This window comes from Ciconia boyciana, chromosome 8, assembly GCF_034638445.1.
Source record: "Ciconia boyciana chromosome 8, ASM3463844v1, whole genome shotgun sequence".
Lineage (NCBI taxonomy): Eukaryota > Metazoa > Chordata > Aves > Ciconiiformes > Ciconiidae > Ciconia > Ciconia boyciana.
The window spans coordinates 55,741,437-55,756,889 of NC_132941.1; the positions used below are offsets into that span (position 1 = coordinate 55,741,437).

At 38.5% G+C, this 15,453-nt stretch overlaps 1 protein-coding gene across 2 annotated transcripts in view; it reads left to right on the forward strand.

Moving 5' to 3' along the window:
• The window catches only part of SHOC2 (SHOC2 leucine rich repeat scaffold protein), a 73,020-nt gene that overhangs the window by 20,901 nt on the left and 36,666 nt on the right, over window positions 1–15,453 (forward strand). For both annotated transcript variants that reach the window (XM_072870560.1, XM_072870559.1), the window contains exon 2: window positions 6,850–7,787. In XM_072870560.1, the coding sequence (XP_072726661.1) occupies window positions 7,085–7,787 (703 nt within the window). In that variant the 5' untranslated portion in view covers window positions 6,850–7,084. The remainder of the gene's footprint in view (window positions 1–6,849; window positions 7,788–15,453) is intronic.

The following is a 15,453-nucleotide window of genomic DNA, read 5'->3' on the forward strand; positions in this document are numbered from 1 at the left end:
GAAACCACATGTAAAGCGTAAGCAAGCCTTCAAAAATGGTCTCGTCGTCCCCTTGGTCTGATGTTTGTGCAGTCATTCCCTCGACCTCCAGGTTTTGTTTGAATTTTTTGTGAGATCAGGTTATGCTCAGCTGTTCTGCAGCCGTGGAAGCAGCAAGCAGGCAGGGAATGGTCTTGGCTGCAGTCCTCTGGCAGATGAAGATATCCTAAAGGGCTTAGTGGGCTGTCAGGGTCCAGGCCTCCTCACTGGCCCAGCTGTGCCTGCAGGGAGGCAACAAGCTGCTCCCTCAGTGTGAGCGGGGATTAGGGGGGAAAGTGGGGTCACATCCAGATATATTGAAATCAGGCTGGATTGGTAGTCTGTAAACTACCATCTGCTGGCCATTCATTTACAGGACTGAGATGAATTTAATGGTCAGCCTTCTCTGTTGAACGAGCCAGCCATCGCAGCTGGCACTAAGAACCATGACAGTATTACGATGCTGCTGCCATCGACTATCCTGTACTCTGAAATGAAGGAGTTTTCTTCCCAAAGAAGAGAAGGTAGCTAGCTAGCGTATTTCAGAGCACTACTTTTGTTGAGATAGATTAGGCGACGTTTTTGATCGATGGCGGTGCGATGGCTGGTTGTTCCCGTGCTGTCTCCATACCTCTGAATGAGGTTTTGTGTTTAGAGGAGCCGTGCAACCGCCTCTGACTGATTCAGCAGTTTGCTCCCAGCTGGTCTGTGGTGGCTGCAGCGGCAGAAGCTCAAATGCACTTACGCAGATGAAAACCCTGTAGGTCAGATGTTTGAAGCTAGTAAATTGTAGGAGAGAATGTGCTTTGTTTGCAAGTGACTCGTTGGCTTAAGCTATTTGGGTTTTGAAATGAAAGTAGTGACCATCTTTTTTTTGCATATGTGGTATTGAAAATGGAAAGTCGTCGTAGCCGCTTGGGCTAAACCTTAAATTTCATCCATTGCTTATTGATGTGTTCATGTTTGTGGTGTAGTGGAATATGAAATGTTTTTGATATATCCCATGCTATTCTAAGTAAAAGGTAAATACTTTTAAGAAGGTAGATTTGTTTCTGTTTGTTGTTTGTTTGTGAAGAGGTGTTGCTGCAATTACTAAATAGCATTTGAACTCTGCCTTGTTGTTAAAAGCCACTTAGGTCTGACTAATCAGAACTTCGTAGATCAGATTTGCAATCTCAAAACATTTTCTTTTTTATTATGTACTGGAATCATTGTCTGCTTACTCTGGAATGTCAAGTATGAGCTGATTCCTTATTTCTTCGACATGTTTAATATTTGGAATAATCCTCTTCTGTTACTTGGGTTGAAAAGCCCAAGCCATGGTGTGTGCCCTTTGGGTTAAGTTTAGTACAAACACAGAATGAAGAGAAAAATAATTCCTATTCCATGATGTAAAATTATACATGTAGTAAGGAATTTTCCTTTCAAATGCAGGCCTGTAGGTTTCCTGCTACGTTACAGAAGAAGTAAAATTCTGTTTTATTTGAGTGTAATTTATTAGGCTTTAGTGAAAATGATGCCTTAGCTATCACATGCTCAGAATATTAGAAATGTTTATGGTTTAAAGTGCCTGTTTTGTCTACTGAAACACAGAACAGGAACCAGTAAGTGTTTAAGTGGAGCTGTAAAGTGACCATTTTGTATGATGATGTGCCACGATGATGTTCCTTTGGCAGAAAAGACTGCGGTTGGTTAGCCTCATCACTCGAGAGGGAAATATTTCAGCAGTGGGAGAATATTTCATTTCAATTAATGATTTCTTCTTCAAGCTATATCTGTGAACATACAGGGAACTTTCATACACTTGCAAGTCACAAGACACGTAATGCATCCTCTGAGAACTGAGGGATTGCTGAGAGTATCTCATGCAGGGACAGCCTCTTCTGGAGGAGTCCCGTTGCTCCAGGGCAGGAGCAGTGAGACTTGCAGTGGGACCTTGATGCCATCAGCGAGGTGAGCTTTGGCTGTTCCTGCTGGCTCGCCTCCTCCAGCACCTGGGTTTGGTCACCCCGGCCCCGGTGCAGCCCTGGTGCCAGTCGCCTGATGTGGCGTTTCATTAGAGAGCTGCATGCAAACTGCTCGAGAGTATATTCATATAAAATCAAAATTAAAAGATGTAATTGGGGGGAAATCTTTACTAAGCTGTGAAGTAATATTGGCAGTGGGGTTTTTTTTTGGGGGGGGTAGTAAAGTTGCTCTGCAGTAGTGGGTAGGAGACAGTTAAGTCTTTTACAGCCTTCTTTGGATAGCAGTTGGGTGAAATCCTTTATCTCAAGCCTCATATTGTATTAGATAATGACCAGGAAGCATCAGTATTTATATTACCAAGTTGCAGGTGATTAGTATTATTCCTAGAATCGCAGGCATGATTGTTCCTACATTAACATGTTTTTTCATAAAACATTTATTGCATAAATGTTTTGGGTTCTGTTGTTCAGAGTAACTGAAATCTCTTTTCAATTACTTATACATATTAAAAAAAAAAAATCAGTAAAATATACAAGGTCGATGTGTTATTCTTTTCCAGGCAGCTAAGGAAGGTGATACAGTTTAGGCTGAAGTTGTTTGTGTTTCTGAAGTTTCGTCAGTTACAGTTTGACAGAAAAAAATAAATACATCTGGATTATGTTCACCAGACATCAGGAGGAGTGAATCAAAACTCTGATGCTGGTTATTTATAGCTATTTACAAATATTTTACTTTAAAAAAAAAATATTTGGAACAGGAAGAGATTATTTTCCTTAACTTCTCTAGAAGTTTTATTTTCCTTCATAAGCTGCACCAAGAGAGAGTCTTATTCAGTTTTCCAAATTCTGCAGCACATAATAGTTAAATGTTTTAATGTCAATTAATATTGACAGGAAGTCAGTTTGAACAGCATTGGAAAATGGAAGTAGTTGGCAGAACTGGCTAATTTCCTTTTGCTAAAAATATCTCTAAAAGAACCTCTCCTTTTGAGATACAATGAATGCTTGTTTGACTGTAGTTTAGAATTGATGATGACTCTTGTCCTTTAACCAAAGGGGCTTGAAAAATATGAATAACCTTTTGAAACATTTTTAGCTTCTTCTGTAGTATATGTAATTATGCTCCTGTCCGCCAAAAGTTTACATACATGCTTAACTTGATGTATATGAGTAACCCCATCAGCTTGAATGATCTGCAGTAGAAATGAAAGTTCTGTAGAGATGCTTATGTGAAGTCTAGCATTTCATTTGTATACGTGTTGGTAGGGTTAAGGAGTTCTGAGTGTAGTTGCCCTGTTAAATTTTGAGACACAACTCTGTCATTAATGTAGGAAATGGCAAGATTTTAGTCCTGCTAACTGAAAGCATACAGCATATAGATGAGAATACGTATAAATATAAATATGTATTCTCATCTATATTGCATGCAAATGGTAAAAATAATTTTAGGTTGCAATGGCAGTATTAAAAGTTACAAAATACTAGAAATAGGATGAGTTTCATATAGTTATTTAAGCCCTGTGCTGCCGCTGCGTTATGATACAAGAATGTGATGCTGTACTTACAGGACAGCCTAAAACAGTCACTTCACAGGTTTGGCCAATTTGGGGTGTAAGTCAGTATTATTTAGCTAGGAAGACTTCTTGCTTGGACATCTTTCACTTGTGGAAGTTGGCAATGTGTGGCGACTGAGAGGACTGTAGGAAGAGAAAGGGTTGTCTCATGAATGACAGTTCTGCCATGGCTCTTGTACTTGCTAGGACTTTTTCACCCTGAAATAAAACAAAGAGGGGAAGAAAGGTTGCGGGGATGTCAAGAGTAATGGGAATCACCAGGACACAAATGTTGCCTTGTGGCAGAGGAGTTTACTGCTTCACGGAGTAACTGGGTGAAACCCGGCCGGTACCTCCTGTGCACCACCACTTCTGCTGTCGGGAATCCCAGCCCTGGTGAGTGAGCAGGGAAAGGGGAGATGCCAGTGATTCCGGAGGCATGAAGCTATTCCAGTCGAGGCATTTTCTTTGATGTGATTCCCCCTGCACTGGCTTTTATTGTGTTTCATCTGGAAAAGGTCTCATCATAAGCTTTTTCTTCTTATAAGTGCTAGTTGTAGTCATTCTAGGTATTAGAGAATTACTTTATTTGGGAGGCTAAACCTTCTCAAACTATTTTAAATACATTTTGCAGTCTCAGGCAGTAATTAAAATCCTCAGTAAAGAGATAAAAATGACATAGATGCAGCACACTTAACTTAGCTTTTTGTCACTCTGAACAGGGAGTATATTTTGAAGGCCTGCTGCACTGTGAGCTTGGCTCCAGTTTCCATGTGTTAGAAAACCACGGCTGCCTGTGGCTTGCCTGCAAGTTGACTGCCTCCTAACATCTTTAACTGTGAGGCAATGTTGAAGTCTCTGGTCATGACCCTTTGTATTGCTCTGAATTTTCTTTATATGTTTCAGATGATGTTTTTAATGACTGTTCAATTTTATCCGTTTGTATAGGCAAATGATTTTTGTTCCTTACCAGAAAATGAAATGTTTAAACTGGCATATTGAAACAGGGACACCCCCCCCCCCCTTTTTTTTTTTCAAGTACAATTAAAGTAATTGCTAACGAAGACAGTGAAATGAGTGCAGATTATTTTGGAGCATTTGCACTATCGAGCTACTTTCAGCAGTACTAATCTCCAGCAGTCTTTCCTTTCTGAGGCTCTCTCAAAACCTCCTTCAGCTGCAGTGCACATAAGAAATGAAACAAATCTCTTGTCGGGTCCTAAATTTGATTAAATTGAAAGCTCATGAGAGCAGCAGCCCTTTGAGTATTTTGCACTGAAGGGGCTTGATGTGGAGCAGTAGCTGTCTGGCACTGCTACATGGCTGAGTTTTCTGTGTATTACCAGAATTTAGAAACTGTGTTAGTTCCCGATTCTTTGTGTTACCTTTCATACTGAAAACAAGTTGTCAGGCATTTCAGGCTCCCACCCTTTAGTCAGCTGCGGTTTTGCATTTGGAGTCATTATATTTCCTATTGCTGGAGTTTTACAAGCACGTAGATTATATAGTGCTGAGACCAAGTTTTAAAATATAATGTAGGGAGGTTGGTAATCTTGAGGATAGGTCAGGTTAATGGATGGTGTAAAAGCTGGGTGGAAATCTGAAGGATGCAGTAAGGAACCAGCTTGTGCTGCTTTAGAGAACTCTGCATTGGAGAAAATTTCCAAGTTAAAAGCTGTCGTTGCTTGCAGCTGCTAGCAAACGGCCATGGTCCTTTACAACAGAGTTGTCCAGAACGCAGTAACTGGAGGCAGTAGGGTTCTTTGATATTGTGGGGTTTGTAGCACACACTTTGTGATACTGCAGCAGTAATGAATCAGGGTGAAGGACTGGAAGCCACCTCCTGCGGGAGGTTCTCTTCTGAGCTTTGTTACTAAACAGCTTGATTTGCAGCTGAGGTAAAGTGGCTTGCCCTTCTTGCCATCCTTAAAAAGATTTTCTTTACTCTTTTTTTTTTTCTTTTTTAGTGTGAACGAATATATTGAGAAAAGTGTGCTCCTTTGTGTTCTCTGAGCACATGTTTATACTTGAAGGCAAGCATAAATAGCATAACTGTGCAATTAAAAATAGTTACTTGATCTTTGCTAAAAAATTTTTGTATTTCTAGTACTTGCTGATGGCTTAAGTATGCAAAATAGTATTTAATTGATTTTGATTACGACCTTTATGAACTTGTGCAGAAGATGGAATGCCAGGACAACGACACAGCTCCTGCAGAAGTTTTAAGGGTATTTTAACTTAGCTTAGGTGGCGGGGGAAACAAGGTGCTTTTCTGAGATACAAACAAACTTTCTTCATCAGTGAATGCTGCATAACAAAGGAAAGTTGATTCTAGGCTAAAAGGTGGACTAACACGGGGACATGAAATTATTGTTGCCATTGATTGACCATTTATTTTCTTCCACAAAGATACATTCAAAAACCTTTCCAGAGTATTCAGAACCGTGAAGTTCTCAGGCACGTCGTGTTTTGAATTGAAACATGAAGAAAAGCTACTTTCTACGATGTATGATGATTTTGTAAAAATGTAAATGGGGCTCTATAGGTTTCAGACATCTGTTCACTTATTAGGCTGCATTATAGTCATTGAGAGGCGAAAATTCAAGATACTGTCTAAAGATATGTTATATCCTACCTCATGAGAAATTCCGTCATAATTTTGCTTGTCTTGAAGCATAATATATTTATTTCTTCTGAGCTTTCAGTTGACTTTTTGATAGGTTTATTTTAAAAATCCTTGTGTTTATGTCCTCAAAGCATGTGAAGCTGGTGACAATGCTCTGCTCCCCATTTAAAAGCAGAGACCTGCTGTTCAGAGCCAGTCAGAAGGGAGATCTCGAGGCGACGTGTTCGTGTTACAGTAGCTTATTAGATTTCACTGTAGATCGAATTGAGACTCTTTTGTGCTGAAAGAATAAGCCTGTACAGATTTGTTTGCAGAGGCAGGCACTTAAAATTATAGCAAATCTTTATTGACTGATTGAGCATGGAGGGGAGACAGAATATTCATGTTGATGACCAGGGTGTAATGCTAAGAACTAGCTAAGATGCAAGACAGTGACTCAAATATAGTACTGAAGGCAGTATTATGTTTAAGAATTGTAATTTTTCTTTCCTCATGTATACTAATTAGTATAGCTCTTCTACCACAGTGGGTCTTTTGAGCAACATGGGTAGTATTTTTGGTTTAGCACTGGGTTTTTCATTGACATTTGAAGAGAAGGACAAATCATTAACTTGAGTTAGTGAGCACAGGCTTGATGTAGAAACATTCAACACTAACTTTGGCTTCTTTTCTCTCTGTGTTACAGAAATACTAATACGGAGCATTTGACCTTCTAATCTCTACAGCTGAATCTCCTGATACCAGGGTTAGGAAAGAGTGCCTTCAGAACCAATATGTAGCAAATGGGTATCACACCGCCGAAGCTCCTCCTGTGGTTCAACACTTGCATGTTTTAAGGATCCTTGTCGCCTCAGCAGTGAATTGTCCTTGTGAACTTCAGAAACAGATTTCATGTGGTGCTTGCTAAACATTGAGTCACCATGAGTAGTAATCTAGGAAAAGAAAAGGACTGTAAAGAGAAGGATCCAAAAGTCCCATCGTCAAAAGAAAGGGAGAAGGAGGCCAAAGCCTCTGGAGGATTTGGGAAAGAGAGCAAAGAAAAGGAGCCTAAGACCAAAGGGAAAGATGCCAAAGATGGAAAGAAGGACTCCAGTAGCACGCAGCCTGGGGTAGCTTTTTCAGTGGACAATACCATAAAAAGACCTAATCCAGCCACAGGTATCCGCAAAAAATCCAGCAACGCTGAAGTGATCAAAGAGCTAAATAAATGCCGGGAAGAGAATTCAATGCGCTTGGACTTGTCCAAGAGGTCTATACACATGCTTCCATCAGCTATCAAAGAGCTAACGCAGTTGACAGAACTTTATTTATACAGTAACAAACTGCAGTCCCTACCGGCAGAGGTGGGCTGTCTTGTGAACCTGATGACACTGGCCCTGAGTGAAAACTCACTTACCAGTTTGCCTGACTCTCTTGATAACTTGAAGAAACTGCGCATGCTTGACCTGCGGCATAACAAACTTAGAGAAATCCCTTCTGTGGTGTATAGGCTAAGCTCTCTCGCCACTCTTTACCTACGCTTTAATCGTATAACTACTGTGGAAAAGGATATCAAAAACTTGTCAAAACTCACCATGCTTAGTATACGAGAGAACAAAATCAAGCAACTACCTGCTGAAATTGGTAAGCGATTACACTGACTGAAAGTTTTAATTCTATGCTTATGTTCATTTTGCAATTCAGTTAAGTATACATAAACTGCCATTGCTCTGGGTGCCCTTCTCTATTTAAAACTTCATAAAATTATGCTCATGATCATACTGTTGCAATGTTAGCTTATATTGAGAGTAACCAATACCTTGGATATATATATTTTTTAAAACAACAAAAGCCCTTTTTCTTCATCTATCATCTTAAAATCAGATGTATCTTGTTTTCATCTTTGCCTTGTGCTTTCACATATTGCGTCTTCAGAGCCCAGATGGTTTGGGGAAAAAAAAAAAAGATACAGGGGCATATTTCATTTTAAGATTTCTTTATAAATCATTTATGAACTGTTGCAAGTTATAAAGACATTATGGGTGTGTTAGAGGGGTGTGACCATGGTAATGCAAGGTAGAATAGGTAGCTCCATGCTATTACCATGAGCAAGCTGTTGGATGCCGTAGCAGTTAATAATGTAGGTTAATGATTCATTAAAGCCTCTACCTTTTATAAGTCATGAATGTATTAATACATGGACTCTTAATATAAAGTGACCAAATGTTGTATGCACGGCTGATGATTCTTATAACTTTTTAATGAATAATACTTGTTTTTCCAAGCATTGTTACAAAAATTTGAAAGATGGTAAAATAGTATGAAAGTGGCTTATTAATTTAAATAGTTTATTACAAAAAATGTGCTGGAATAGCTGTATATCAAGAGCTCCTAAGTTGTTTCTAATAGGTTCTGATTCATGGAAAACTCTTTATCACACTGTTCTCAAGCAATATTTGAACAATGTATGTGCCTCATAAAAGGGAGATTCTATTGTCAGTGGTTTTTTTCTATGTATCACCAGTTTTTAATATGCAAGCATAGCGTAGTCCCTTTAGGGGGAGGGGGAACATAAACTTCATGCAGTTAAGAAACTGCTTTGACTTTCTTCAAGTGTGGAAAAAAGCCTTGTAAAAGCCCTTGTAACACTGTGAGTAATAATTCCTGTGCTCTGTTTTTGAGAGCTGATGTGGGACTTTTTCCTGTTAACTAAGCCAGTGTGTGAGTATGTTAAGTGTTACTGAAGTTGGCCCCTACGCTCACTAATTTTGTAAAGCTTGGGAAATGCTCATGTTTGGATCCCTAATAGATCTTTTTCAAACCAGCAGTTTTTGCCTCTTTCTCCTGCCCCTTGATATGAAAGACACATCAGATAACGTGTTCTTGATGGCAGGAACTCCTGGGCACATCTGAAACTGCTAATCATGTTACCAGCAATGTCCGGTACAGACAGCTTCTGTACATGATAACAGAGTGAAGAAATGTGGTGAGGCTGTCAGTTGTTGGTCTGAGGCTTTGGCTCCCTGTAGCAGCTATTGGAATGGGTTCTACTGTAGCCACAGAAACACTTTTTTGCTAGGCAAAAATTAAATTATTAATGTGGTATGTTTTCTGATAAACATGATTTTTTAGTTGGCACGAGCATCTCAGCAATCCTGGAATTTTCCCTGGGACAGCTAAGGAATTATAGTTTTGACCTATCTTGACACTTCAGTTTAAGTCCAACAGCCTCTTTGAATCTTTTACTAATCAAAGAATCATACTGGAAACCATGGGGCTGATGCTTGCAAAAAAACCCCCAAACCCAACATACCATGTGTTTCTGCATACGTTGAAGAAATTGTGGCTGATTTAGCTGGTTGAGCTGTATTACACAATTGTCAGTACTTTACCTGGGTCTGTTTGTGGCTCAGTTATTAAATGTAATCTAGCAAGAGTCAGCTTCTGAGGTTCAACTGGGGATAGTACTGCATAAATTTAAATTAATACTAGTGTGTGAAGAAAAAACTCTTGTGAGATGTTGCATTCCAGTGTTTGGTGTTGCCCTTCAGAAACTTTCTGTAGGTGCGTTTGATGCTGCAGACTTTATTGTTGCTGCTGGAACCTCTTTGTTTCTTAACTATTTTGTTTGTCGAATTCTTATGGTTAAGTTTACATTAAAATATAATTTCTGTATGTGTTTGTTCACAACAGTCTTGAAAGAGATCATGTGTAACAGTTTCATGGAGAAATGTAGTAGATATGTGTACTATGAAGGAATATATGTGACTTTCTTCTTTCTTTTGTATTTGTTTTATTCGTGTCTTGATATGCATACAGGCAGTGTTCTCAGTTCTTTATCAAACCCTAGCTGGAGAACATTAACTACTTTACTTCTGTCTTTGTATCCAGCAGTTAGTCGTGCCTTTATTTGTATTGTGATAATGCCCATGTTCCTTGTTACGGGTCAGCACCTCATTGTGGAATGCATTTTAGAAGCACAAATGCAAGACTGTCACCCTTATGAAAAGTTTTGAAGGGAAATTGCTATGTTTACCAGCATCCTTTTTTATTCGAAGTAAATTTTTCTGACTAGGTTGCCTGCAATTTAATCAGTTGAAAAATAAATTCATTAAATGATTTCTAAGTTTAAGTAACACAAATAATTTTAACTGCCAAGACATACAGAACAGGCATTTGAAAACCTTTTCCCTCAAAAGGTAAAAAAAGGCAAGATAGTTTCACTTTTGTAATTGATTTCTACTCACTCACTTTCATGTATCTTTGTTCTAGTACAAAGATGAAATGTTTGAGTTGGAAACACAGCTGAAAAATGAAACTGCTGAGAAATGTATTTTTTACTTTCCAATGGAACTTCTGTTTCTTTAAACACTTCTTATTTCTCTACATTTTACATGTGCACTTTAAAAAAAACCAACTTGCTTTTTAAGTCCCAATGATTTTAATCCCTTGTATGTTTATAATGCAGTTCCTAAATACTATATACAAGCAAATACTTATATTATCAGCTTGTAAATAACACAGAAATTTTTGTTGCTGCAAAGCAGGAAGTAAAATGAGGCCATTATCTTTTATAAAGCAATATCATGCGGAGCATTTCAAATTCTTTTTGAAAATACCCCATTGTTCTAAGGCCTAAGGCTGACATATCTAATGGTAAGCTAGTGTGCTTGTTAATATTTTTAAAAATTCAAAGCTTATGTAACCCGCTGACTTGTCCATCAAGGAAGGTCTTGCAGCAGTTAGCTGAGATGTGTTCATGTTGCTAATCTGGTATGCAACTATGCGAAGAATCCTGGGTTTTCTTTACTTTGTCTTTTGGAGATAGATGTGCTACAAAAGGTTGCCCTGGACAAAAAAAAAAATTAAAACGCTAGACTTCAGCTTGAAAGATAGGATGTTGTTACTGTTCCCTCAAAGAGCCAGTGTTGAGCATGATGGAATTAAAGTCTTACCGTGGTGCTAGAGACTTGTGATGGCTTTCACTACCACTGAACACAAAATATCAGTTCTGTATATATGATAAAAGGCTTTACACCTTTAGGACCTTGCTGCTTTAAAATAAAGGGTCACCTGATTTGTAAGCAATCATCCCATTTAATTACTTTCCTAGGAATCTTTAGTCTCCAGCCTTATAAAATAAATTTTATTTTCCTTCTACTCTCAGTGAAAGAAATTGAAAGTAGGTCCTGGAGTCTTAAGTGCTCTGATGTTTGAGACCTTTCTTGCAACACCCAATATGTCCATGACTAGTTGATTTCTGTGCCAGTGATGTTTCACTGTTCTTAGATGCAGCAGTTCCCCTCTGTTGCTTACATTTGCTCTCCCACTGTATGTGCTGACAGCAGTCATATCTTCTCCCACCCATTACTCAGACCACAATTTTTAGTCTTGCATAAAAGCTCCATTCCTTCTGTCACCCTGCTCTCCATTTTCTGTGTTGTCTTATGTTTTGAATGCTGAGCATGCTTGCTTAGTTTGAATATACTCTTCCAGATAAAAGTTTCCCTCTTTGTGCTGGAGTTAACTGTCCATGCATCTGGATCACATTGCAACTGTGTTAGACTTATCATACAAATGCTCCTGTGACCACCTAAGACACCTGTGTTCTTTGCCTTCTTTGTTCTCCCTCTCTGCCAGAGGTCAACCCTGAGATCCTAGTAGAAATGTACTCTTTTTTACACTACTAAATTTCATATAGTTTCCATTATTTTTAGTTAGCTGTTTCTTCCAATGCCTCTAGCTTGCTAGAAGACCTTTGCTTTCTGTCTAAGTCATTGGTGAAGACACTGTACAAGACTGGTCTTGTACTGGTCTTGAGGTAGATTCTTAAGAGTCCTGGAGAAGTAACCTCCATCCAAGCTGATATTTTACTTTCAGTCCTCTTACATCTATAGCAAGTTGTAGTCAATTCCTCAGGTATCTTGACATGTTCTACTAGTCACCTGAGTCTTCTAGTGATTCTGTGCATGCTACTACATCAGACATCTTCATGGAGTCTAGGTTGACTAGACTGAATAAACTAGGTGTTCCATATTTTTGTAGAAAACTGGTAACTCTTTATGCCAAACTAATTTAATATTTTACTGATATTTTTTCAAATAACTTTCTATTTGCCTCTGTTTTCATGCCTTTTACTTTCATGCCTTTTGTTAATGTTTCCTGCAAATTCTGTTGGTCTGCATAGTGTTTAGATGACTGTGAGGTCATCAGAATCTCCCCTTGTTATTTCTCCTATCTTAAATTTTGAATTGATAGTCTCCAATCCTATGGTAGTGTTCCTTGTTTGATAGATGACATGTAGAAACTATACTACTGATCATGTGATTTCAAAATAAGTTTCTAGAAATGCTTATCTAGAACATCTACTGCTTGCTGTGCAAGCATACAGTATTAATACTTGTTAGATTCCTTTTAGGGAAACCTGAAACTAACTCTCAGACATTTCTTAAAAGCCTGAGTGAAGGTAAAACATTTAACAAAATGTTTGCAAAACACATAGTTGGTCAGATTTTAAGTGGTCCTGGAAACTGCTTTAAAACAACTGACCTGTTCGTTACAGTGTGTATTGTCTTGAGGAAAACCTAGAAGAGGTGAACCTACCAGCACTGAGCTGCTGGGAAGTAATCTAAAGTTTGGTTCTATTTTGGGCTTTAAACTGTCTTTAGTAGTTAAACAACCCAAACTTAAATGAGGTGACTACACTGGGGGGAAAGTTGCTTTGCATTTAAAACAAACGTTTTAGTGAGAAAGAGGAAGTATTGTTATCTGTAGTTAGTAAACAGATGTGTGTGTTTCTGTTCTTTTTTTCCCCCCAGAATGCAGTACCTCTCATTCCCTTGCATCCAATTGCTTTTATTACAGGTAGGATGATGACAATAAGGTTTCCTGTCTTTTCAATATTCTGAAGGCTTCTAAATTTTAAACAGTAGTTTACTCAACTGAACTCACTCAGTAAACCAAAAAATGATGAAAACAGTATCTATACTTCGGAAGAAGGTAGTCTTTTAGTAACTTGGCAAATTCAGGCTCTAGGTATCTAGCAAATCATTGCTACTAGTCATTTATTGGACTTCTCTTAACACTTTTCCAGCAACATATATATTCCTTCTACATTTTTAATGAGACTGAAATGATTTTAATAGACTGCATAGTAAGCTGAGGTCTTGATATACATTGTTGTATTTTCAAATATAAATAGATTTGTTTGAATAAGATCTAAAAATACTTAAAAATCCATTGAACTGAAAACATATTCCAAGGTTTATTTTTTTAAATCCTTTTTTTTTTTTTGGTGTTTGTTTGCATGTTTAGCCAAAAGCTCTGTTCAAGCATAATGGAATTAGGGGGAGTTTTCATGAAATGGCTGTGCTGATGTGTAACGGCATCATGGTGCTGAAAGGGGCAGTATGCACTCCCCTCCTCCCAGCTTCCCAGCTGCTCACTTCTGCCTCTTTCATCTGAGCTGTTCCTTGGTGAGCTGATTTATGTCACTAAACTAACAGAAAAATATTAATGGTTTTGCTACTTTTGTTGTCTATTACTTTAGTTAGTTGAAATCAGTGAAGTTTCAGATAAGACTGAAACTGGTGGAGGAGGAGGAGTGGAAGAGCATGAACTGCAACACGGAGAGCAGGACCACCACTTTTCCACTTTTGCCTGTACTGAGCTGTTAAAGCAGCTTGGCTCACTGCAGCTCACTTGTGAAACTGCACAGGTAGCATTGGATTGCTCATGTTGTATAAAAACATGTGACGGGCACTGCAAGGGGTTTGAAGAAGGATGGATTACTGTCTGCAGAGAGCCATCGAAAAGGCATCAGATTATATTTTCAGAATCTCTTTTTCTTCCCTTTCCCCCTGCTTTCCATGTCTTGTTCCACAAAACCCTGTGTATCTTGTTGGAGTCTTGGTAGCATCAGCTCAGCCCTACCTTCCTGAAGCAATTTCTTGTTATGTTTTTTATGTATAGTGGTGAGAATTCATTGATGCAAGTTTCTTGATGGCAAAGCTACCCTATGTTGCTCTTTGTGAACCTAGTCTTTCTTATAAATTGCATCCTACCTAACAGTGGTGATAAATTTTCAGAGTGCATCTTGCCCAGTATTCTGCTTCTGACTGTAGCCCTAATCAAACGTCTGCATAAAAACTGTATATATGAGGCTTAACCTGACTCCTTTCCCAGATCCATCTATTTTCATATCAGGGATTTCCTGAGTCTGGTGCAGCTTTTCTCTTTAGTAATTCTCAGTAGACTCTTATTCTAAGGGCTTGACCATTTTTTTTCCTTTAAACTCCTATAAATGCTTTGCATCCTTAGCAAGATTCACAAGTTTGCTTTGGATGTTGCTCTTGACTAAAAGGTCACTGTTATGCAGATGCTGAATACATATACATACCGAGTGCAAAATCAGAACTTACCTGTTCACTTTGCTGTTGAATCTCTGGTGGCATCCATGAAATAAAACCTTAACGGAAAGGTTTCCATGTGTAAGCTTTGCCAAAACACAATCTGGAGGGATAATTGTGGAAATGAGTTCACAAGGTGGACTCCAGTTTCATCACCATATCTGGTAAATTGTCCATTCCACTGAGATAAAAAAGTTGAAAATTAGAATGGAAGAATGCAAATGCTTTGGTGAGTCAGACAGTCAGCACGAGAAGGATGAAAACCAGAGGAACTGTCTTGGGATGAGGCCAAGAAAATGCTTCAATTTGCAGGCTGTTACTTAAGCAAGTCTTTTGCATTTCTTGTATCAAGAATTTTATTGCATTCCTCCACGTTATGTTGGAGGAATTGTTTTGCACAATCAAGTTGATAATATTTTCTTTGCAAAGACAAGGTTGCATCTTATACCAGTTTTGGATATTTTTGTCGTCTTAGCACACACAGCTCAAATAGAAATAATATTGTCAACACGGTTGAAATTACATTTGCATGGTTTCTGCAAGTTTCTTAAGACTCCAAATATTGTGTTTTCTGTCTGTGAATGCAACTCTTATTCTATGGAGGATCTGGTCAGGGCTGTTCTGCAAGGGAAATATTTTTAGATTGTAATTCAGGGAATCTGCCTACACCAGACTTGGAATGTCTCTGAGACTCTCTTCTGTTCTCCCCTCCCCCCATCTACCCAATATTTAGATCATTTGTGGTTTCTTCACTACTTTGAAACTCTTTTTCATAACACTTGCACCTGTTTGGTTTTCAGTAGCATGGACAGCAAACCAGATGTATGCAGCTGCATTAGTTCATGTCTACTCACTCCATGCCGAATATAGTGCCTCCTTATTAAATGACTTGTTAGTTGCAA